Below are 26,739 nucleotides of genomic sequence, written 5' to 3' on the forward strand. Positions count from 1 at the left end.
GAAGAAAACTGTCTTTCCTTCAACTAGAATGGAAGATAACGACACTGTAAAGTAAGACTACCTCCATTACAAGGAAAGGTAATAAGAGGTACAAACTCCCACACTCCTGCAGAAGGAAAGGCAGTAACACCACCATGAGAACCCACAGGTAGCAAGAAAGACACCAGTGGCACCTCCATCAATGGGAAAGTACAAACAGCACCACCACCAGTAGAAGGAAAGCCAGCCAGACAGCTCCAGTGACATCACATCTTCAGTAGCAGAGGCAGGTGGAGGCACCAGTGAACCCACCTATTTTAGAAGGAGAGACAACAGGGGCACAAATATCACCACCTCCATTACAGAGAAAGACAACAGGAGTAGCAGCCAGTAGAATGCAGGGAAGCATCAGCATGAACAAAACTTCCAATACAAGGGAAAACATGTAACAATAATCGTAAGACTACCTCTAGTAAAAAAGTAAAGGCTATACTGTAGAGGCACAAACTTCCCCAGTAGAGGGGAAAGTAGAGGAAAGGCAGGGGCAACAAGAGACCAACTCCAGAAGAAGGCATGGTAGTACAAGACCATAGTTACCTCTAGTAGAAGGAAAGGCTGCAGAGACACAAAGACCACTACCTCCAGTAGGAGAAGCAACAGTAGCACCAAAGAGACCACTCTAGCATGAGGAGAGGCAGCTACAGCACCTGAGGAACCACCACCTCTGGTAGGAGAGAAAGCAATCACACATGGGGAGAGGCAGCAACTGTACTATTGAGAAAACCTTAAGTAGAAGAGAAAGCTGCAAAGGACACAGTAACAACAACCCCTCTTTCTCCAGCCGAAGGAAAAAACCACTGCAGCCAACTGCTAATACCACCTCCAGTAAGTACAGTATAAGCAGTTGCAATAACATCTGTCAAGGCTGCCCAGGCTAATGCTACATAAAATCAAACTGTTACCTTACAAGTTAAATTTCAACATCAGGATATTCAAAATCAACTAGCAAAAAACAAATTTATAATCGAATCAACAACACAAAGTCCTCTATACACATAAATACATCTAAATCACGGCAAAATTCTTGTTTTCAGACTTGTATTTAGCAGCTTTCATTTCTCGATAAGCTTGGACTGCTTTTAACCTCTCCTCTTCTAGCAATTTCTTTCTCGATTCTGTTAACTCGGGCGTTTTACCGGCTTGTGATCCTTTGAGTTTCTCCATAAATATGAATGATTTGGTCTGCAAGAGAACAAAGAAGAATGCAAATTACAATGAGAATTGAAGTAAACTTGTTACTTATAATGTATACTGTAGTACTGCAATAATATAGTTAATCACTTCACAAGTGCAAGACTACTCTGTGTGGAGAATAAAACTTTTCAGACAGACTAAGGTTTGACATTAATTGAATAGCATAAAGACGTACAGTAATTCTAAAGGAAATGTAATCATATGAGTTTTAATCTTACACAGGAAAGAGTTAATGTAAAAAAGGAATGCCCAACTCAACACAGAATATACCGTGAGTAATGCTTGTCTGATTTACCATCTTTTGATTTTATGACAAATTCTGAGATTACACCCATATACCTGAAGTTTTGTTACTGATGACAAGAGGAACAGGATGAAGACAATTACTCTAAAGGAAAAATACGAAGAGTCATTTAAGCATACAAGTGTCATGCCCGTAACATCCTTGACCATCTTTAAAGGTGAGCAAATAACGAACTCTGTGAAATCTTTGATGCATCGACCAAAGAGAAGTGTGTCACTTTGACAACTAATGATAAAAAGTTTCACAGCATCAATTAAGTCCTCTATTCCCAGAAAGAAAAGACCGCAGCCAACTGAGATGAAGAAGTTACCTGGATAAGAGCAAATACAGTAGTGTGCCACTAAGCCTATTGATAATACAGGGTTAGACAAGAATCCCATTTGAACCCCTTAAACATCACACCAATGATCCTACTTAGATGCAGAACTTTAGAGTTGCATTAAGTCATTGGTGGGTCCAATGCTTTAAAAGCAACATAATCTTAATAATGTGAAAGTCAGCACTGAAGCAGCAAAGAGCATGCAGGGACCAAAGCTTTGAAGGATGAATTGCATTGGATAATTATGGCAGAAAAATAATTGCCTCAGCTAATTATTTAATATCACATGAAACAAGCTTGCTCTGGAAGTGTATGAAAGAGTGTACTGTATATGTATTCATCAAAATTCCAAGACTATGTCTGGGTTCAAAGTATTCAAAAAACCATGTAAGGTTGCTCTGATGACACTGGCACTGTCTGAGGACTGGTTTTTTGAAATGTTACGTAAATTTCTTGGGCAAAACTGTTATAGGTGAAACAATATTCCATTCAAAATTCACCATACTTTAAAGTGCCAGGACATCCACAGTATATCAGTGATATACATCCCAATGTAAATGTTGTTTACCTGCTACCAAACAGCAATGCCCTCATTCACCAATTCAACACATGGACCAAGATCTGATAGCCACTTTCAAAGCACACCACTGATGTCATAAATCTGCTCAAACTTGAAGTAACTGAATCTGGCAAAACACTCAAAGTTTTGGGAGGAATTTAACACTCAACACTATCTGGAACAACAGTTTAGCATGGGAAGACATAACACAGGAGTGCATGAACCTCATCTGGAAAAAGGTTTAGCTCAAGTTTAAAGGCTTCAACCAAAATGCTGCTGGGGATAAAATCTTCCCTAACAAGATATTAGTGCTTGTGGAACAGCTTGTGAGGTCTCACTCGGTTGCCAGGACCCTCAGGGCATCCTCACTTCAAAACAAAAAACTATGTGACACACAGAGTACTCTCAAGAAACACATATCCAGGGCTCCTGATTCAAGCGATCTTTTATGAATTTTTCAGAAGCTACTTTATGACACTGTTCAGAGCTGTAATTACTAATGCAAGTCACACATTGCAAGCTTTCCATCCATATGTACTGAACTCTTTCTAATTTGTATATAGAGTTGTTAACCATCCTCCAGGTGTGAGATATCTCTCTGTTTCTCCCTAATGTCAACTGCTACTTTACACTTGCAAGAGTTCTTGACCTGTCAAGGATTTTGTGTCAATAAACCAGAACAGACCCTGACTCTGCCTCTGACTCGCCGCCTCGTTATACTGGTGACCCCAAAGATGACTGAAACCACCAGCATCAGCTCATGCAACAACAACGATGCAGCAGCAGCAAGCATCAACCTGCCACACTTCAAACCCAGAGGCCAGGTTCTTCAGAGCAGAGACCATTTTCAGGTCCAAGATCTCCACATCCCACAAAGCCAATGGCGTCCTCAAGTTCCTGCCAGATGTCATCTTTGAACAAACCATGGAATGACTCACCAACCAAAAGACTACCATCACCTACAAAGCACTGAAAGACCAACTAAGGTCGTCCTTCAGCATGCTGCCTGCCTTCAAAGCAAAGTACAGTAGTTCCCAGAAAATGTGGGGCAGTAATAGGAGATCAGCAGCCGTTGCACATCAACAAGCGTCTGTGGCAGCTAGTTAAGATCCCCACCACAGATGGCCACCCAGAGACTATGTTGGACCTTGTGAGAGAGGTCCTACTCACAATATTACCCAGGCAAACAGTCACGGCCATCCCCAACACATCAACCATGGACCCTGACGAATTCCTGAAGATGGTCGACACTGTCCACCTGGTCCACAAGTCAAATGAACCTACACAACCACCTATAGCAGCAGCCACCCCACAGCGCAGCAGATGAACGCAGAGACAAACAGCAATCCAGAGGGCCCTGCTGCCCCCAGACAAGCCCAACAGAAGAACATCCCAAGGGCATTCGTTTCTACCACTGGAGGTTCAGTAACGAAGCCTGAAAATGCAAAACGACTTCTGCATGTAAAAAACATGCCAAAAGGTCACAGCAGCGACCAAACAAAATAAATGTCAGAAGTGGGCTGACTGGTTGCCTCATAAGAGACACTGCGCCTGCTTTACGCTGTCTTTCTTCTAGGTACTGTACAGGCAAAATGACTCCACGTGTTTTTTCATCACAGATGATCAATCAAATACGGAGTTCCTGATCAACACTGGGGATGCAAGTCGTTCATGCCAGCCAACCCACACAAACGCCTCAATCCAACCCCCAGCACTCTACAGGTGTCCACTTCCAGCAGAGCCCAGTTGAAAATATACAGGAAACGGACCATGAATTTGTCGTTCAGCAGGAAGCAGTAGAACTGGACATCCATTACAGCTGATGCAACAATTGCACTTTTAAGAGCAGACTTCCTAGAAGCCCACAACATACTGGTGGACGTAGCAAAACAGCAGCCTTTCATACAACCTGCCCCTACAGCCCAACTCACTCCAACTACAGCACCAGAGATAAGTCCCCTCCTACAGGAGTTCCTGGAGGTATTTAAGGACAACCTGACCAAACCCACAAAGCACCACATCCAGCACCACATAGTCACTGAAGGTCCCCCAATCCGCCCGTTTCAGACGTTTGGCCCCAGAAAAACTTGTCCACACCAAGCAAACTTTCAAGGACATGGAACGAGCAGGAATATGCCAAAAAGCCTCCAGCCCCTGGGCATCTCCCCTCCACATGGTACCGAAGCCTGACAGCACATGGCGACTCTGCAGTGGCTGCCAGAGACTCAACATCAAGGCAGTACCTGACAGGTACCCACTGCCAAACATTGCCGATGTAACAAACCAGATGAAGGGCACCAAATTTTTTTGAAGATTAACCTACTGAAGGATACTTCCAAGTCCTGGTCACAAAGGAGGACAAACAGCCAATATCACCTCTTTGGCACATACACCTTCAACTACAGCTGCTTCAGCCTACGGAACTCAGGTGCAACCTTCCAATGTCTAATAGACAAAATCCTGGGCAACCTACCCTTCTGCATCGTCTATGTTGATGACATCTCATATTCAGCCCCAACATCAAACAACACATGAGAGATGTCAGGCGGGTCCTGCAAATACTCAAAGAAAATGGACTTATAAAGTTCAAAAAGGCAAATGTGAATGGCCAAAACCAGTATAGTGGAATTCCTGGGCCACCAAATAAGCCCCGAAGGTCCAAGCAATTACCGACTTCCCAAAGCCAACAACAATCAAAGCAGTCCAAGAATTCAAGGGAATGATTAACTATTACCACAGTTTCATACCCAACCTTGCTGAAATAATGGCTCCAATATATGATTGCTTGAAAGGAAAACCTAAAAAATTGTTGGTAGGAAAAACAAAATAAAGCCTTCATGCTAGCCAAAAAAGCAATCCCCTCTGCTGCCACACTAATCTTTCCTTTACCCCATAGGTCCCTCACCCTAACGACGGACACAAGCAGCACAGTGATGGGCGCAGTACTCAAACAAAAGACAGACAATGGTCATCGCCCGTTGGCATTCTTCAGCAAGAAGTTATCACCAGCAGAACAAAAAGTACTCCATGTTCGACCGAGAGTTACTGGCAGTCCACAAAGCCATCCGCCACTTCAACCATTGGTACATGCCTTCACCAAGACAGCAGCGTCACCTATCGTCGATAGCTGAACACTCCTGCACCATCACATACTTAAAAGGCTCTTCCAACAACGTGGCAGACACCCTTTCCTGAAATTCCATCAACACCATCTAGAGTGAGATATAATATCCTGAAATAGCATCGGTCCACAAGGATGACGTGGACCTACAGTGACTTTGGCAGGAGAACCCAACCCTCACATGGAGTGACCCATCCATCAACGACAGAGAGACAACCATCGCCTGTGAGATGAGTATTGGACACCCTCACCCATACCTATCATTAGGGTTGAGAAAGAAATTCTTCAACCTCGCCCACAACCTGTCCCACCCATCGGGCAGATCAACTGCCCAAACCCTGTTGGAACAGTACATCTGGTGGGGAATGGAGGCAGACATCAAAAAGTGGGCAAGAGAATGCCTCCCATGACAAACATCTAAAGTAACGAGGCACACACAAACAGGGATTGAGAGTTCCAAACAACACAGCGACAACTAATCCACATCCACATCGACATCAAGGACCCCTGCTTCCCCCTCTGAGGGGTACAGGTATCTCTTCATGATCATTGGCAGGAATACCAGATGGCCAGAAGCAATACCAGTAAGGCAGCAGACAGCAAAGAGTTGTGTGAGACCACTAATAGGCTGGGTCAGCAGGCATGGAGTACTGCAATGCATAACGAGCAACAGAGGAGCCAACTTCACCTCCACCTTATGGAGCTCCCTCACCGCCAGCCTTGGGACAAAACACATTCACACAACAGCATACAACCCAGAAGCGAACAGCATGGTGGAGCGGCTGCACCGCTCACTCAAATCAGCACTCACTGCCAGATGCCAAGGCAGGAGCTGGAGCAAGGAATTACTGTGGTTCTTGCTGGGACTAAGAACAGCCCTGCACGCAGCATTCAACCCATCGCCAGCAGAAGCACACTATGTACAAGCGTTGGCAATACTAGCAGACATTTTTCAAAACCAGACAGCCCATGACTCTTCCAGATGTACATAGAGTATTGGAAAACATCATGCCAGCAAAGACCAAAGTATGCGTTCATTAGAATAGACGCAAACAAGCCCCCCCCTCCTCTCTCCAGCCTACTCGGGACCATACTGCATGCTGCAACAGAGGAAAACGTACCAGCTGACAGTGCACAGGAGGATCACCTGGGTCTCCACCAACAGATTAAAACCATCCTTCAATCACCAGGGGCATAAAGACACTTGAGAGGAACATGAGTTGACAGGCAGATTCAGGATGCTCTTGCCTGCGAAAAAGGAAACTGTAGAGTTTCACTCTAAACTTGACATCTGCCTGAAGTAACTAGTCGATGTCACACTGCCTTATACCAGCTATTCTCGAACCTCTTCAGAACAGAGATTATGACCCTGCTGCTGTAGCATCATTATCATCATCATCCAGCAATTAATTTTACCAATGTAAGTACTCAAAGCATGTCTAAAGGTAGGCTACACTAGGATGTAGGATAATGTGTTCTAAGCTTGCTTAAAGTAGGCTAGGCATGGATGGAGGCCAATGTAAATATTCTAAGCATGTTTAAAGTAAGCCTAGCTAGGATATGAAGTTCATTAGGCAAATAAAAGCAAAAACTGAATTGCCACAGTCATGGCAATTAAACTTCAGTGTGAAACACTATTTGTATCAGAAGGGGTGTGATTGGCTAACAGATCATGGCAACTCATGTTTTAATTGTATTCTTTCAGTTATGAGAAAATGTTTTTTTCATGATAATTTGCCTAGAACTAATTATAGTGTTATTTTATAATTTAGGAATGAATAGCAATTACTGTAATATCTACAATACTGTATTAAGCTGCATGTATATTACTAAATATATCAAGAATTGTGCACATAACAGAATATAACTGCTAGAATAGGTACATTTACAGTAAATTTGACTGTTTCTCAGTTTTTCTCTAGTGCAATTTTTTCTTCCAGTCCCAGGCTACAATGATCTCCTCCATTACAGCAAATGGAAAGATCTGTCCATCTCACGATTATGAAGAACAGTCCATCCTCACCTTCAAGGGATCCCCTGAGGCAAACAATGTAAAAAACCTGTTCAAATACCCCACCCATGGACATCTTGTCTCATACGTAGATATCTGACTATAGAATGAAACTGGTTAGGAGGATCTGTCACACTCGAGATGGGCTGTAAACCACGTGAAAGGCACAAGAATTGACACTGTGAGACATACAGTACAGTAGTGGGAATACAAAATTAACTGGAAGGGCCCTGGACCAAAAGTGCCTACAGCTGAACACAACACAGGAAACTTTCCTCCTATCTACCAATATCATGAACCACTTTTAACCAGGACCATACAAGACCTGCACTTGATATTTACGCCAAAATTGAGAGACAACAAAACAAGCATTCCCCAGTGTGAACAAAACCAGTGCAGTCCAAGAAATTGACAGCCACTTGTCAAATAATCACAAAATAGAATATTTTAAGGAAATACCAGCAGTTAAGTATTACACCATCTCCTCAGCTCAGCAGGACTGCAGCAGAATAATCATTGAAGCTAAAGTTTAGCTCACTAGGATATCTGGCTGGTTAATCAGAGCACAAGACTTTGAACATTGTTGATCAGTGGGTGACAAGCATCCTGCCTCCCCTACCCCGCTGCTGAACACCTTGTACATAAAGAGCCAGACTCACTGCTAAAGATCAGTCTACTCTCACCTTTAGACCTGATCATGCTCAATACAGCCCAAGCAGAACATGGACTAGAAACACAAGAAACAACTTGCCAAAGCAACAACTCATGGAGTGTAAAACCTACAGACAACCCCCACAAACTTCAAACCAGCTAAAAACTTCCTTGTAAACATCAGAGTCACTTTGCAGCTTCAATGTATACAGATTACTTTACAACATCAATGTATGCATCTAATGTATTTTATTCTGTTAAAAGAATCCTCACCAAGATGACAAAACTCTGAGTTACTGAATGCTGTTGTGTTGTGGAGAAAAAACAATCATAAAAAGATTGACAATACTTTTATATTTATATAAATTAAATGCAACAGATACACCAATGATGTTCAACTCCTCTAGAATATTTACCACTACACATTGTTGGCATTATCTTTTAAATGTAAAAAAATAATGATGGAATATGTATCTCTACTGTACATGGTTGGTGGAAATTTTTTATATTGGGATTTAGCTTGTGAACATGAGTCAAATCCCCATGTAAAGAATAAAGGTTTGTGTACAAATTACTTTTAAAATTTGTGAAAACTACAAATTACTTAAATGTGCAATTTTTGTTCAAGTATTTTTGGAAAATAAAATGTTATCCAGCTAAGATTGTCTGGTTTCAATACTTCCATTAGCATTACAGTATTTTTTGTTACAATATCAAAAACATACTAATGAAAATAACGCCTCAGCAACAAAATGCTAGCCCAGAAAATAAGGGTTATTTTACATCCCAGAATATTTTTGCTTGGTTATAGGTTTTCCAAACATAGTCCCATAGGAAGAAGAATGAAGAGAACCTTCAAGCTCTTAGTAAAAGACAAAACAGCGGAGGGTAGAAATAACTACAGGGAAAAGAGGGAAGTGATAAAAATAGAAATGATATATACAAAAAGATCATCAGAATCACTAGACTACAAAAGTTAGAATACAGAAATAACCGTACACAAGGAAAGGTATACAAGGGACTTGAGTACAAAAATTCAACTGAGAAATTAAGGCTGAAAAGGAAGTAGATATGAACCTATGAAGGATGCAGATATGACAAAGGATCAATCAATAGTGGGTATTATGTCCAAAAATGTTTGATCACCTTTTAAGAGTTAGGATTTTAATATAAAATTTACACCAAAGGCCAAACACTGGGACCTTACAAGGTCATTTAGTGCTGAAAATAATGTTGAAACAATAGTAGAGGGTGGAATTTAAGAGAAGAAAGAGAATACGAAAGGAGGCACAGTCAAACAAATGAAAAGGGGTTGTAGCTAGGCCCCAAAGGGATGCTGCAAAGAACCTTAGGTAATGCCTACAGTGCACTGTGTGAGGCACACTGACAATAAATATACAGAAGATGGTGACAGAGAATTAAAAGTACAGTGTGTGTAGAGGAAAGGTTACCTGTTGTTAAACTTAAAAACTGTCAGGTTGGTTTTATATTCAACTCTCATAAAGGAGGGATGAAAATTAAGGCAGAGAGCAATGCACCTGGGATCCAAAGGGATACTGGAAAGAATATAATAAATGTTTACACTGTGCAGTTTCATGCAAGGCTCTTTGTAATAGTTAAATCCCTTACAATGAAATACGGCATGAAGTGAAAAACACATCATGCACAGGAATTGAACACCAGTTTCAAGTAATTATGATCTTGACTATTTTATTATGCAGTACAAGAATATGAAAGATTATAGACATATTAGTAAAGCTTACAATATCCAAAACATGTTTCCACAATCAGTGAAGCAAGTTTTTATACCCAAAAATTAATTTTTTCATACAAACCAATCAATCATTACACACCAGAAAATTGCAATCTCAATGATCCCAGACTCAAGTCTTGTGTATCTGATAAAAGACAGACTATATATGCACAATCCTGAGCTTCATATACAAACCAACAAAGCTCTTCAATGTTTATGTAGTCTATAGAGAAGGCAATGCAAATGAGGGGCTGAGAGATGGGAACTCATATTAAGACCGACAACTCAGTTACCTCGACAAAACCCCCAAATCGACCATAGTTATTCCAAACACAATTAATGTGGAAGATCAAAGTACTGTGCACAAGCTTGTTTGTTATGTCCCAGCAGAGTACTTTAGGACTTTACAAATCAGAGACCAAGGCTCATTTAATTCAGGTTCCAGGAGAGCACTTGGGGAACAAAGGCTCATTCAATTCAGGTTCCAGAAAGTACTTGGCCAATACGAGTCATGACACCAAGGCTCAGTTGATTTAGGCTCTAGGAAAGCAACTGGGGACTTTGCAAGTCTGAGACAAAGGCTCAGTTAACTCAAAGGGAATGGAGAGGTGGAAAACCCATAGAGAAAAATATGAGTCTGAGACAAAGGCTAAGTTAACTTGAAGGGATTGGAGGATGAAAAACCAGAGAAAAATGTGACACTTATCCTGAGAAACAGATGCTAACCCTGGAAGACAACACCTCTTGTATGGCATGAATGAATGATTTATGAATTCAAGCAGTCAAGCTGAGAACTGGTGCACTTAAGGCCATGCAGAGCCGTAAGACTGGAAACAAGGAACTGAAGTGGTTAGAAAGCACAAGATAAGAGAGATCCTTATAATAAAGGAAATGCAGTACAACTTGGAGAAAACCCCAAGGTTGCACTAAGACATAACTGTTAGACTGAACACCAAGATAGAAGAAAGGAAGTGGGAATGGAGGTAAAGTAAAAGGCTAAGAAAATGGATGCAGCTCAGAATGGAAGAGATGCTGCATACATAATGTCTACAGTACATCATGTGAGGTGCAATTTTCCCACAAAAGTAAAACTTGCACCTCCATGACTACTGGTCACAATGAGTATTAATCAAACCATTTTTTTGTAACATTTCTTAAATAAAATTCAGCAAGCAGAATGAAATTATCCGGTACTTCTCCTTATTTTAATGAAGTGGTGAGAGCCACAATCTTGTGCACTTTTACCTGTATAGCTTGTTGTCTAAAAGTACATCTCTATATTCTCTCCAGGATGATCTGCCTTAAGCAAAAAAAAAGGACTCCTTAGTACTTGCTTCCCACCATTACTTATAAAGGAAAAACCTGAGTTGTCAATTCTAAGGCCATCAGTTCTCCACATACAGTATAATGACTATTGGCCCTCACCAGACATAGCAGCTTGTCCTCATTATCTGAGGCCAAAGGCAGAAAAGGAGCTGTTGCACAATCAATACTAGTTATTTTGATCTCAGTCAAGAAATTAGGTAAAACTACAAAAATACCAGAAGTAAAAACAGTGCAATGAAAAATACAGAAACTTACCCTCCTATTGCCAAATGATGAAAACTATACAAAGAGAGTATCTTGATGTAAAACCTATACCCTGATGCTACTGAAATAACAGCCTGTTACCTAGTTACTACATAAAAACATACAAACACCAAAAGTAGGCATAAACTGATAACGTAACAGAGACAACAGATAAGAAATACAAGAAAATAACTGGAAAAACAAATACTTTATTGCCAATAAATGCAATTCACTGAATAAAGACTAAGCAGTGGCTAACAAGAAGAAAATAACGAAGCTGAGAAAATCAAATTTTGACACAGATTAACCAATAGAATGACATCAGTGGCTGAAATTAACAGAATTACTGGGCAACAGACGAAAGACCCTTGAGTCCAAGGATATTCCATACTGTAGATATGAGCTTATTATGACTGATGGGGTTGGGTAAAAACACATGCTTGAGAAAAAGTATTCTTTCTACATGCATAAATACATGTTAAACACATGTGATATACATTTAAAAATATTTTCCAACTTGTTACAAATATTAGAATACCTTACACAATCAATGCACTTTAAATCAAGTCTCATTACAAGTTTTGTAAGAATACAAATGTGTTTGAATTATGCTTCTCATTTCAAATGTCATTGAAAAATCTTTTGAATGTTTAAAATTTTATGCAGTCTCAACAATAAACATCCCTTGAAAAATATCAATGCAGACTACTAACCTTTAAATTAGACATCTAAACCACCACTTTTAAATTAAAATCCCACATAACTAGTAAAATATAAACCACATCCACAGATTCCAAACTTCACACAAGACACAAACACAAGTATACAAATCAATAGCTATCAAGAGTTTTATAGGGATATACACAGAGAATGCTATAAATTATACTGAATTCTGGGAGAGAAAAAATTAATACCACCATACATTTTGGACACACAAAACTACTGTACTGTGTGGTACACTCAAGTTGGTACAAGAACAACAAATATGTAAGTAAAATCCTCTAGTTTCAGACACTATTAAACTTTAATCTACTAATCCAACAACCACAGTTTTGAAACATTACCTTAGTATCACTATTTGTCATTTTTGTGAACTTTGACGTATCTAGACTAGGAGGCTCGTAGGCTACTTCGCCAAATTCTACCTTGTCTTGGAAGTGTTTGAAATCGTCCTCATCAACCTTCTTTCGTTTCCCTTTCTGCTTCTTTTTTAAATCTCGCTCCTAGGTGAGACAAATGACCTCAATCAGTACATATTCATAAGGTTAAAAAGCAAATGTAGCATTGCGAATGATTTTCTCATTCCAGGAATACAACCCTTTCATTTTACTTACACCATACTGGCAAGAATGGTGCAACAGTAAATGTGAGTAGTCCGTAACAAAATGAAGTCCTATGCATTCCTTTTCGGTAAATATCCCACACTAGGTGAAGCAGACAGAGGCAATAATCTATGAGAGGGCTGGGATGAGGGGACTGCCATCAAAATAAAGGAATTATGTATCTTTACAGTATATGAGCATTATTTCAAAGTGTACAAACCTCTTACTGTACTTGGTCATTAATTACATGAGAGGTGAACAGCAACTCTTCAGTTTTCTTGAAAGGTACAAGAAGGGTAAGATTTGGTTAGCAGAATCAGTAGCCCCAAAGATCTTAAGGCATCTCCTAGATGGAAAAAAATATGTGAAGTGCTGTGGCAAACCATGAATCTGTACTGCTGCACTAGTGTAAACTAGACGATGCCATATCACCTAAGAACTGGAGAGCAAACTACCAAACAACGACTGATTTGGTGGAGGTGAAAATGAAAATAGTGCTGTTACAGCAAGCCAATTTAGCCCCTCCAGATAAGGTTCCGACCCCATGAACACTGACATTAATAAGAACAGTAGTCCTTTGAAAACGAATCATCACTTCTTAAAACAGCATTTCTACAGACTCTAGGCAAGGTACTCAAGATTGAAGCTTCTACTGAAACTGCATGTAGTTAATCTATGGGAAAAAAAATATCTATGGCATGATCCACAATCTCCTGTTTTAGGTATCTCCTCAAGACCTTCCAGGAGAGAAGGTTGAGAATGTGGTCTTGCTCCCCATGGAAACACAGATAAGATTAAAAAACCAAGGGAAGCTACAATTTCAAGAAACTAGTTGGTGAACTGGTCCTTGCTCCAAAGACCATCATGGAGAAGGAAAGGCCCTTTGATCAGTTCTTAAAATTCAATGACCTTAACCCACAGTTCATGAAAATCGTTGAAAACTGAAAAAAAACATGACCTATGAGAGAAAATTTTAAGAATTGTATACAGCAATGCATGTTTCTAGGTTTGGATGGTTGTTAAAACTTAAATCAACCATTAAATGTAATTTCTAATGTATTCCTGATTCACAAATAAAATATAACTAATTCTGAATGCCAGTACCAAAGATCTTACCTATCCATGGACAAAGATATCACAGCCATTTTGCAACAACCGTCATAACCTTCATCTGCACAAATCCTAATATATTCCCTTGTAACAAGGGTCAGATTTTATACATTGGCAGAACAAACCATATAACATTTTACTAAAAAAATCAGACAAGAAGGGAGTCTTTCCAGAAGCTCAGACAAAGAGACAAGAGACCAGGTGTTGTTTCTGTTGCATTCTCTATGTTGTAATGAGTTTTAGTTAATGTCCTCTGGGTAGTCGAGCCTTGCTGAGCAGAGAATTATAAGGTTACCAATAAAATATACTAGTTAGTATTTTTTACACTGAATCAATATTTTAGAGTCCTACTACAAAGAAAACTACAAAAATACTTCTTACTGGAACCATATTTTTCATACTCTGTAAGTCTATATGACTTGTATCTTTCTATGATCAAAATAGCTGGGAAGTATTTGTCCACGCCTATCTGATTCACACATCACTGGTTTCAGGAGTAATTCATCAAAAAACGTCCTTATTTTTACTGAGCAAAAGAAATACTGAAGAGGGACACTAACTCTGTTATGGCATGGTGTAACTTGACAACGAATCACATTCCTAATTTCTGTGCATCACTAAGGAGGTTTCTCCTCCCTCTTGATGATCTGCTTGAATCAACAGTTGGATCACTGGCTGATTTTCAAGGGCACTTTTGTCACAATCCCGGTACCTCAATCTGAAATGCATGCCATGCCATAACTTATGGATGATTTCATGCCAACTCCTTCCATGAGGTACAAAACAGGTTTCCTCAGTTTATTCTGTATCTTCTACTTAACATTAAGCTTCCAGTGATAAATACCTCTGCTGGCCATTCTAACTTTTGGGATATATATTCCAATGTGTACTGTATACTTAAAATTAAGTACACCATGGCCAGCTGATACTATGAACATGGATGCTGTCAATGACTAGGGAATTAAAAGAACCAATCATCTTCCCTCAGTCTTTCTCTTACATGTATGCTCCCCTAAATTTCAAAATACATATGTGAACCTAACAACCTAACTGCACTGGGCTATTTATCTCTGATGTAGGTTATATTCAAGCAATCACATTTTTGCCTCATAGGTACGCTGTTTCAGCACGCACTTTCAGGAATCTAGTTGCTAATCATCCTTCCCAAGTTTCACTCTGTATTAGCTAAGCCTGAATTTTTCATTTTATATCAAGGATATGATCTAGGTGTAGGAAAAATTACAATCTAGCCCTAAAGGGAAAAAAGTGACATAAGAAGATATGATGATGCATCTCCCTGCAAGGCTTACTAAAGTTAAGCTTAACTTCTCAGCTGCATCTTTGTGGTGCCAGTTTATATTTTCTATACCAGGTTTAGTTGGGCACTTGTATTTCGTGGTATGCTTCCTTTATCTGAAGGCAATAATGACAAACAGTGAATAGTCACGTTTGCTAACAGTGGTGATAAACCAGAATACCCTGGGACTCCTGGCAAGAGATGCTGCTAGATCGAGACTATCCAGTCTTCCTCAAGCATAAGACTTCTTAGTATCAACCACAAGGCTGCAAACCTGATCATGTAAATTCAGACCTATGGAGTGCAAGAAACTGTTATCCCTTGTAGCGTTTATGCTTCACTAAGTATAGATCCCTATCTGTACAAGGGCACTTTCTTACAGTGTACCTTCTGCGCCATACTGAAGAGTGTACTAAAGGCTCTTGGCAGCATACCTTCAGCTCCAGCTACACTGCTTTCTGCCTTTCACTTTTCATAAACTCCCTTTGGTATCTTCCAACTTTGCTGCTGCCAAAGTTCAATTTCACCTCGCTCCAATTTTCACCTCTCATTTAAGAACAAATTCTTTGAATCAGCCCTGAGAGTTTCCAGTATGACTCAGTGGTCTCAAACTAATTTAAGATAATAATAAGAGTTAGGAAGAAGGCTATCTTGCAACATATTTCATTATAAATTACGAATGCATCAGCAGTTTAATTTATACCAGTTTCTTTATTCTAATAATTCCTTTTTCAGTGGGAGAAAGATCATATAATTGTCTTACATTCACTTCATGAAAGGGAGGGTACAGACACATTTGGGAATGTTTTCATTTCACTAAAAAATATACATCATGTATGCAAACACAAAATACATAGTGTTAACATTCCACTGCAGCTCAACACAGCATGATCTCAATGAAAGTGAGAAATGTAGTGAATTACAAAGCAGTTTCTGGTCACATTTATGCTGTGGTGGCAGGCATGCAAATGATTTTAATCAGATGGGGATGGTTATCTAGTACTCATTGTTGATTGACTGGCACCTCTCCCTTGTGAACCAAGTAAATGATTATGTAGAGCGATGGTCCTTCAGCGTAATCCCGATGACTGCCTGACGGGGATCGGCTCATGGTTACCTGCAGTTCTGGTTTTCAGGACATCTCATTGGGGGGTCTTGATTGATGAGATCATCCTTGTGAAATGTTGCTGCAGTATTGTAAGCAGGATTCCTAATATTCAGGACATCATGCGAGTGGACCAGACAACGACCAAGTGGGTTACCAAGTACATGGTGCTGTTGCAAGGAAACCAGTCTGCCCTGTTTCTGCTTCAGCACTTACATCCCTGGGCTGTGTTGGTTCAACTGCAAACAACCCCAAGAGACAGAGGAGCTACTGAAGGCTTTGTGGTATTCCAGGGGAGCCTTCTTTGTTTACCTCCCTGGAACTTTTGTCTTTGGCCTAAAGTTGCAGAACCCCATTGATTCAGCCATAGCTTTCCCTTAAAACTCTGATGTTTCCAAAGTTCCTCCTGCTCCTGCTTCTGCCCCCTCAGGTATATCTGGCTCAACTGCAACCTCAGTAGACGTGGGAGGGGATGAAAAGACTTGTCTATATACAGATATCTGAACAAACACTTTTGGGATGTAATTGTCAGTGTTACCTTCTGTTAGAGGACATTGGCCATATAAGCTGGAACTAGCATGGAAGGGCGAAGCCCTTGCCCATACTGGCATCCATCGATGTCCCTTTGTTAACTCTGTTCTCTCACATCCTCCGATATAAACAATAAGAAGCTCATTAATGCCTTAATATTTTACAGTTAGTTTAACTGAGAATGTTGAAGATTCTGACAATACTTCTTTTAAAGATTTGTTCCCATACTTGATGTATGCTACGAGCTGAAATTGCACAATCACAAAAAATATAACTGATTATAGATGTTTTCCTCCATTATCTGCATTCAGGGACTGAGCCATGTGGGTAATTCATAAAATACAAACAGGTCAAAAGAGTGTGACCAATTCAAAATAATGTACAGTATGTATTTTCATATGGCAGTTTTCTGACTGAAAAATGCCACAATAAAAGTTAGTTTCTTACAATGGGTTTTAGAGATTGTAATAAATCACTTTTGATCAGATTCCGAAGATATGGTTACTTTTTCACTATCCTTTCCTTTAATGCCTACACATACTGAGACCCAACATATTTCAACAATTATACTGGATTCATATTATCTACAATTATACTGGCTTCATATTATCTAAGTGAAAATTTGTTGAACATCTGGATTTCTAGTCACAATTACAGATTTTTGTGATGGAATAATTTTTTTATGACTCTTATAACTGCTGACCATATTGTCGACAGTTCTTCTGTGAAAACTAATGGGTTAAGTAAAGTGGTTTGTTTCCTTAGATTACAGTTACAGGCAGTCCCCGATTATCAGCGGGGGTTCCGTTCCTGATGGGTGATGACAACCAAAATCGCCAATAATTGGAAATCGATGAATATCATCATTGATAAGCGGATATTGGCACCGATAAGCTGGGATCAGTCCCTCTGTTAGGTGGGTACAGGTGCAGATCTTTGGTTATCGGTGCCAATAAGTGGATATCAACACCAAAAATCCAGTTACCATCGCTGAAAATCCAGTTAATGTCGTCACTAGACAAGTACCGTAAAACCGGGTCGCCGATAACTGGGAATCTGTCAGTACAAATTGCATAACATGGACCATCAAGTTTTATTTGTTCTGCTGTAGGTTGCTAAGGAAGTTCAGAGGTATATGCATTTTTTAATTAAAAGCACAGTATGTGTTTACAGATACAGTACACACTTCATGCATGATTCACCAAGGGGATCATTCTAGCTGGAGGAGGTGTTGTGTTTATCTGTCAACTCAAGAACTCTGTTAGCTCTTATTACATTGGGGGTATATGACTGTAAATGCCAATGTTCCTTTGGCTGAAGACCTCTTTAGTTGGCAAGTTACTAGTATGAATCATAATGAAGAAAGACGTGGTCTGCAACTTTCACTTTGTACAAATTTACTGGTGCAGATTCTTAGTCCTCCATTATGAATTGGATCTATGCTTTTTAATAATGAATCTGACAGTGGGCTACATATTTGGCTCCTTAGTCAAAAGCACTCAGTACAGCTGCTTTGTCTAACATCATGGCTGATCTGTCAGCTCACCTAGTTGCATGTGATACCTTTTCAAGGCATAAGAAAAACAGATTTGCTCACTGCAAGGACAATTTATACTGGCCTGTAAATCAAGGAAAACTGACACCATTCTTACATCTTCCTTGAAATTATACTGTTGTATGGTCATTCACCTTTTCTGCAGAAAGCAGAAAGTATCAATTTCCTTTTGTTCACTATTCATTTTCTTGAGGTTAAATTGTCCCTGTCAGTGGAATGATTACTTTATACACGCTTAGGAATACTGACAAACTTTACATACCTTCTTTTTTTCCTTTTTTCTCTTCTCTCGCGCTTCTAATTTCGCTCTCTTCTTGGCTGGCAAAAGGGGATCATCCAGAGCCTTTCTGTGTTTCATTTTTACGACATTGCCACTTTCATCTCGGTCCACTTCTACTCTGAACTTTTCCTCAAATTTGGATTCATTTACAATATCCTGGAGAAATAAGCATAAATCATAATCACAAATCAGTATTAACATCTAATTTTACCATATACTACACTGCACTTCTAAAACTCCTGACCGCAAACATTTACAACGCTTCCAAGTTTCAGTCTCAAACTGTCATATTTCTAGTCAATACTATACAGAGTTGTGCACCTTGTATCCTTTACAGCTGTAACACAGAATGCAACTTACCTGTTGTAGCAGTTCTAAACTCTGCATGGTAACTAGGTGGGCCTGAATGAACACAACTGGCAAGATTTACTTATTTAAACTCGTACAATTCTAAAAACTCTCCAAGTATGTTTTTCTTTGCCTGCCATCTGGCAAGATAATTACATATATTGAGATTTGTAAACTTCACACTACAGTACTAGGAAATACATAACTTGACTAAAACAAACTTCAGTATTGATGACTGGCAAATTTTTTTAATATTTTATTGGGCATGAGAAGCAAGCACAGAGGAACAGGAGGTGCAAAAATGTCAGAGCCTGAAGTCTTTATTCATCCCTTGTCACTGACTTTAGCAAATCAATCACTCATAAAAACTCGAATGCCTAAATTCTAGTATTTAAAAATATACTCTAAAAAATTATTTCAAAACGTTTCCTAAGTAAAGCTAACATATTTGAGGCCATGGTCGTTTCAGACAGTCACCATCTCCTTATCTTTAACCATACAGTACTAGTAACCATCTGTTACTTTTTTCAAATGAACACCATATTCTTCGGAAGCTTGAATTTTAAGTCAGTGGCCCCTGTGGTTGGCTCGTTCCATATGGATAGGGTTTGTCTTCTGAATAATATAATACGGTAATAATAACTACCAAACATGAAACCAATACACTGTGCTGCAATGATAAGCAATACATACTTGAGCCGCCCTGTTCACTCGCTTCAAAAATTCATTCTCTGTTTCGTCGGAATACTGCACAAGCCTTGGGATCTTCTTTAAAGGTCTATTCATACCATACTCTTCCTCCTCTGTGTCGGCCAACCTGAAATGTAACGAAATAGCTCAACATTGAGGAATTAACAAAAAAAAAAATAAAGGCACAACCTCCCTAACAATAGGCCTACATTTTAGTCAATATATACGTAAAACCTCAAAAATAATGACCAATCAGTGGACACCCTGCCCAGACCCTTGAAAAAGCCAAATCTCTTCAAAGTTTCATGACACACCAGTCTATGATACATTCATAACACAAAAGATTTTTGCTTGGTTGTCTTCCAATCACGCTTTTAATAATAATAAATTTAAAGTAAGTACAATGCAGTAGATTTCCTGCAGATCTTTATAAACTTCATTCTTTCACCTTATTTGATTAGAAGCTATATTCTACTGTTATTTTAATAAATAAAAATCCTCTCTAGTTATTTTTACTCATTACCGGACTGTTTTCACCTTGTTATTATATTACAGCCTTAATGAGACCTTCCAGATATTAGTTTTTTCAAGAGGGGGTATGATTTTGAAATTTATACTAAGGGAGAATACAACAATGAATTTCTACCACCTATAAAGGGCCTCCAATGAATTAATGAAGCATGTAATTATTATTCTTATTTTCTTTTTTTTTTTTTTTTGGTCTATCACAGTCATCCTATTTGACTAGGTGGTTTTTACAGTGCGGGGTTTCGGGTTGCATCCTGCCTCCTTAGGAGTCCATCACTTTTCTCACCATGTGCGCTGTTTCTAGTAGCACACTTTTCTGCATGAGTCCTGGAGCTACTTCAGCATCTAGTTTTCCCAGATTCCTTTTCAGGGATCTTGGGATCGTGCCTAGTGTTCCTATGATTACGATACAATTTCCACGGGCATACAGTATTCCATATCCTTCTTATTTTGACTTTCAGGTCTTGATACTAATCAATTTCCTTTCTTTCTTTCTCATCTACTCTGGTGTCCCATGGTATTGCCACATCAATGAATGCTACCTTCTTGATTTTGTCAATCAACATCACGTCTGGTCTATTGGCACGTATCACCCTATCTATTCTGATACCATAGTCCCAGAGGATCTCTGCCTGATCATTTTCTACCACTCCCTCAGGTTGGTGTTCGTACCACTTATTACTACAAGCTAACTGGTGTTTCTTGCACTGGCTCCAGTGGAGGGCTTTTGCTACTGAATCATGCCTCTTTTTGTACCAGTTCTGCGCAAGCACTGGACATTCGCTTGCTATGTGTTTATGGTCTCGTCCTTCACATTGCACTTCCTGCATATGGGTCGGGTGTTATTTCCATCTATTGTTCTTGGACATATCTGGTTCTTGGGGCCTGAGCTTGTGCCACTGTTAGCATTCCTTCTGTTTCCTTCCTGAGTTCTCCCCTCTGTAGCCACTGCCATTTCATCGCCAGCCAGTTCTTTTGTCTGTTTCATATACTGTCCGTGCATTGGTTTTTTGTGCCATTCCTCTGTTCTGTTTTTCATTCTCCTGTCTCTGTATATTTCTGGGTCTTCATCTACTTTCATCAGTCCTTCTTCCCATGCACTCCTAAGCCACTCATCTTCACTGGTTTTCAGATACTGCCCCAGTGCTCTACTCTCGATCCTGACGCAGTCCTCTATGCTTAGTAGCTCTCTCCCCACTTCCTTTCGTGTTATGTATAGTCTGTCTGTATTTGCTCTTGGGTATAGTGCTTTGTGTATTGTCATGTGTTTTCTAGTTTTCTGGTCTATGCTGCGGAGTTCAGCCTTCGTCCACTCCACTACTGTGCTGTATCTGATTACTGGTACTGCCCATGTGTTTATGGCTTTCGTCATGTTTCCCATTGAGTTCTGACTTGAGTATCACCTCAAGTCTCTGCATATATTCTTTCCTGGTCGTGTCCTTTTATCTCTTGGTGTTCTATATCCTCTCCTTCCATTATTCCCAGGTATTTGTATCCTGTCTCATCTATGTGTTTGATGCTTTTCCGATCTGGTAGTTTTATCCCTTCAGTCCTTGTTACTTTGCCTTTTTGTATGTTAACCAAGGCGCATTTTTCTATTCCAAACACCATCCTGATGTCCCCAGATACAATCCTTACAGTCTGGACTAGGGTATCTATTTCCTTGATGCTCTTACCATACAGCATGATGTCGTCCATGAACATCAGATGGTTAATTCTGTTGCCTCCTTTCTTGCTTTGGTACCCAGCATCCATCTTCTACAGTGCTTTTGTCATGGGAATCATGGCTACTACGAAGAGTAGTGGGGACAGTGAGTTGCCTTGAAAGATCCCTCTCCTGATGTTAACCTCTGCTATTCTTGTCCCAGAGCTTGTAAGTACTGTATTCCAGTTGTGCATCGTATTGTTAAGGGAGCTGATGGTGTTTTCCTCTGCCCCATATATTTTCAGGCATTCTATTAGCCATGTGTGCAGTATCATGTTGAAGGCTTTCTTGTAGTCAATCCATGCCATGCTCAGGTTGGTTCTCCTTCTCTTACTATTCTTCATTACCATTTTGTCTATTAGGAGCTGGTCTTTTGTACCCCTACACTTACTTCTGCATCCTTTCTGTTGGTGGGGGACAATGTTTGTGTCCTCTACGTAGTTGTCAAGCCTTTCACTGATGATACCTGTTAGTAACTTCCACATTATTGGTAGGCAGGTGATAGGCCTGTAGTTACTTGCTATATTTCCCTTGTTCTTGTCTTTCTGTACTAATGATGTTCTCCCTGTGGTCATCCATTTGGGAGCATGGTGATTTGTGATACAATGCTGGAGTTGTTCTGCTATTAATGGGTGTGGGGCCTTGAAGTTTTTGAGCAAGTGTCCATGGACTTCATTGGGACCTGGGGCTTTCCAGTTGGGCATTTTCTTTAGTTGGTGTCTGACTGTGTCTGTCATGATCTCGGTGAATCTTTGTTTTATTCTCCCCATTTCTTCTGCCTTGATTTCCTGGAGCCATGTTGCATGTTTGTTGTGCGATACCAGATTGCTCCATATGTTTTCCCCGGGTCACTTACTTGGTTTGGCTTCAGGAATTTCCTGGTGGTTGTCTTCCCCTCTCAGTTGGCTATACAGTCTTTTCTGGTTGGTTCTGAAGAGTTCGTTCTGTTGGTATCCTTTATTCCTGTTCATGTACCGTTGGATCTTATGTGCTTTGGCTTTAAGCCTCTGTTTTATATCTTCTATTGTGTTGTTTAGTCCCTTCTCCTATACTTTGTATTTCTCATCCAGTTCCTCTCTTGTTTTCTTGCTTCTTAGCCTCTTTTCTGCCATCTCTTTCAGTTACTATTATTATTAATTATTATTATTATTATTATTATTATTATTATTATAATTATTATTATTCAGATAAACCCTATTCATATTCATATTATTATTATTATTCATTAGATGAACCCTACTCATATGGAACAAGCCCACAGGGGACCCTGGCTTGAAATTAAAGCTTCCAAAGAATACGGTGTTCATTAGGAATAAGTAAGAGGAAGTAAAGGGAAATACAGAAAGAGGAGATCAGACTTATTAAAAAAGAAAAAATAAATTAATAAATTAACAAATAGATAAAAATGTATTAAAATGCAAGGAGAATAGTATAAGGGTAGTAATGCATTGCACCTTTGCTCAAACTTCTCTAGTCCCAATTGCATGACATCCTCTGGGAGGCTGTTCCACAGTCCAACAGTGTGAGGAATAAAGGACCTCTGGAACCGAGAAGTTTGACAGCGAGGCACTTTTACTGCACATTGGTGCTGCTGCTCAGCGAATCTGGTTGCTCTGGGCAGATGAAGGGGATCAAGGATCAATTATGAACGTGAAAGATCTCTGCTGAAATACAACTTACGAAAGAGTGACAAACACGAGACCATCCGTCGATGGTCCAAGTCATAACTGCTACTTTTAGAAATCAGAAATCTACCACCACGAACCATTCTATCTTAAAGAGATAAATCTCTGGCAGAAGCAGACATCCAAACAGAACGGTATTCTAGTAAAGGAAGTACAAATTACCTAAGAGCAATTGCACTGATTTTATCAGTTGTAAATATATGAGGCCTTACAAACAATACCTAACTTTTGTCCTGCATTTGCTGAAACTTCATTTGATGTTTCTCAAAAGTTGGAGGCAAGTCAAAGGTTACACCTAGAATAGTTAAAGCTTCAGACTCATTCAGCAAAGTTTCATCCACCTGTAGGGGAAGACGGGGTGGGAAATCTGTACAAGATCTGCTAATCAATACTGTAGTGTTTTCGTTTCACTGGAGTTCAGCCTCATACCCCACCATCTATACCATTCCCCAATTCGGTCCATGTCTCAATCAAGGCTGAGGGCAGTTTCATTTCTCATATGTGGAGACTACTACACTCATAAGTGTTGCATCATCAGCATACTGAACAATCTTGTTTTCCAGACCAACAACCTTGTCACTTGTATACACTAAAAATAACAGTGGGCCAAGAACACTGCCCTGTGGAACTGCAGACACAATATATCTTGGTTCACTAAAGATCCCGTCCACAGCAACTGACCGCTGCATACCTGTAATGAAATCTTGAAGTAACCCTAAAACATATCGATACGGAACAAGCCCACACAGGGGCCATTGACTTGAAATTCAAGCCTCCAAAGAATATGGTGTTCATTTGAAAGAAGTAATAGAAGGTAACAGGAAATACAGAAAGAAGAGATCTGTTCTTAAAAAAGAACAAATAAATTAACAAATTAATAAACAAATAGATAAAAATGTAAGAAAATTATAAAATACAAGAATTGTTTCGGGGTAGTATCTGCCACGTGTATTAGATCTGTTTTTTAAATTTGAAATGTCAAACTTTATTTTCCATACTAACCCCTCTTAATGAATTAAATTACTATGATAAAAGTTTATTACATCAATAAATCAAGTTAAATTTTTAAAATTATACGAGTACCAAATTCATCCATCAACTGTCATCACAAAATCTTGCCATACTGGTACCTCTATTCACAACCCATAATTCATCCATATAGACCAACATGATATTCTCACTTTATATCTAATTACAATTACATTTAAAATTACATCACGAATCATCCATTTCAACTAAAATTACCCTCTCCAACCACGTTACACTTAGATGTCTCCAACCAATCTTCCACCACTGAATCAAACAACTTACTCTTTCAATAACTGTGGGCTCTGAAATAATTTAAGAGACTCTCTCTGAATTTTCTTTCTAAGATGCTGAATATTTATGCATCTTCTTCTTCTTCTAACATCATGCATATTATTCCCAAACTTGTGCACCTTTCAGATCATACCAGTATGTCAATAAGATTGTCCCATCACTTGTGGCATGAGTTCTAACACCCTCTGTAATTGCTGTTTTACTTATCAATATTAATTATGATGTTGGCACTAAGTTTCACCAGGCTGAGTGAGTGCTCAAACATGAGAAAAATAAAAAGATTTGTGAGAATAAGGTAAAGGTTTGTGAGAAAAATTAAAATATTTGAGAAAAATTTTAAGATTTGTGAGAGGAATAAAAAATTTGCAAGAAAAATAAATAGATTTGTTAGAAAAATTAAGATTTGTGAGAATGATAAAAGGATTTGTGAGAAAAATAAAAAGATCTGTTTGCCACATTCATAATCATGATAACTGAAAATAAAATAGTACGTTGTACATTACCTGGCAGTGTCTATCAAAGGTGGTGCTACATCTGACTTTTTACGCTTCTTCGATTTCTTCTCCCTAACTCTGTTGACCGTCTGTGACTCTTCTAGTTGTTTTGGAAGCTTCCCTTTCTGAAAATCGGTAATCATTTGCAACTTTCTTGAGATTTCCTGGGTCTGATCATTTACAGGTTTGCAATTGACTTTGTGCTTTATCCTGCAAAAAACCAATAGTTGCAAGATAAAAACAATTTAACAAACACTGTACAGTAAACCCCCCGTATTCGCGGTCTCATGATTCGTGGACTCACTTATTCGCGGATTTCTCTATGGAACATATATACACATTTCCAGCCCCAGGAGAGCTGTTAATCAGCTCAGTGGTCTGGTTAAATTAAGATATACTTATTCACTGAAAATTTGCCCACTCACAGTATTTTTCACTGAGAAATATTCACTAATTACTGTATTTTCATCTCATTATCATGACTAAATGCACTTTTTATGATAAAACTATTAAAATACTCAGGTAGTGCTCGAGTTACGATAATTCGCCTTACGATAATTCAATTTTGCAGTGGGGTAAACAATTATACCGATATGACAATATTTATAAAATATTTTAAAGTTTCGAGCAAGCGTAGGCAGCAGCGTACAATCAGGCAGCGAGAGAGAACAAATTACAATAGACCAACTTCTTTTCCTCCATCTCTTTATCCCATCTTCTAGTTAAAAAAGTAAAAGAGAATGATAAAAGTATTGTTAGCAACATTATACTCTTGCGTACATACGTACAGTCATAAACAACCGAATGAGAAACAGTTGTTTTGCTTATCACCGAATCGGATAACACCTTTTGTTTGTATTTCAACCATCGTACAGTGACAAACAATTACCGTAGTTATGGTACAAATGACGTTAAGTGGAACAGGACTGACATATTTTTACATTATACCCTTATTCGGTATGGATAAAAGATCAGCAAGGAAATATACTGCTAAATTTAAGCTAAAAGTTGTAGCTGAAACTGAGAAAACAATGTTCAAGCTGCTAATGACTATAAATTATCGTGCATCGGCAACATGGATGAAACAACAATAATTAAAATTGGAGAGAAAGTATTTTAATCAAAACTACTAGGCATGAAAGAATATAATACTGCTGTTTTTACGCTGATAAATGATAAATACGTAAAGCTTGTACTATGATGAAATCAAGTGCAAATAGCGAACGGAATCTTGATTTTTTTACACAAA

General features: G+C 39.1%; 1 protein-coding gene across 1 annotated transcript in view; it reads right to left on the reverse strand.

Annotated features, from left to right (window-relative positions):
- Positions 1 to 982: 982 nt before the first annotated feature.
- LOC136840670 (coiled-coil domain-containing protein 137-like) overlaps positions 983 to 26,739 on the reverse strand; it is a 38,583-nt gene continuing 12,826 nt past the window's right edge. The window contains exons 2-6 of the mRNA XM_067107379.1: positions 25,500 to 25,700; positions 19,762 to 19,885; positions 18,703 to 18,876; positions 12,585 to 12,743; positions 983 to 1,221 (exon numbers count right to left, since the gene is read on the reverse strand). Coding sequence (XP_066963480.1) covers positions 1,045 to 1,221; positions 12,585 to 12,743; positions 18,703 to 18,876; positions 19,762 to 19,885; positions 25,500 to 25,700 — 835 coding nt within the window. The 3' untranslated portion in view covers positions 983 to 1,044. The remainder of the gene's footprint in view (positions 1,222 to 12,584; positions 12,744 to 18,702; positions 18,877 to 19,761; positions 19,886 to 25,499; positions 25,701 to 26,739) is intronic.

Source organism: Macrobrachium rosenbergii, chromosome 8 (genome assembly GCF_040412425.1).
Source record: "Macrobrachium rosenbergii isolate ZJJX-2024 chromosome 8, ASM4041242v1, whole genome shotgun sequence".
Taxonomy (NCBI): Eukaryota; Metazoa; Arthropoda; class Malacostraca; order Decapoda; family Palaemonidae; genus Macrobrachium; species Macrobrachium rosenbergii.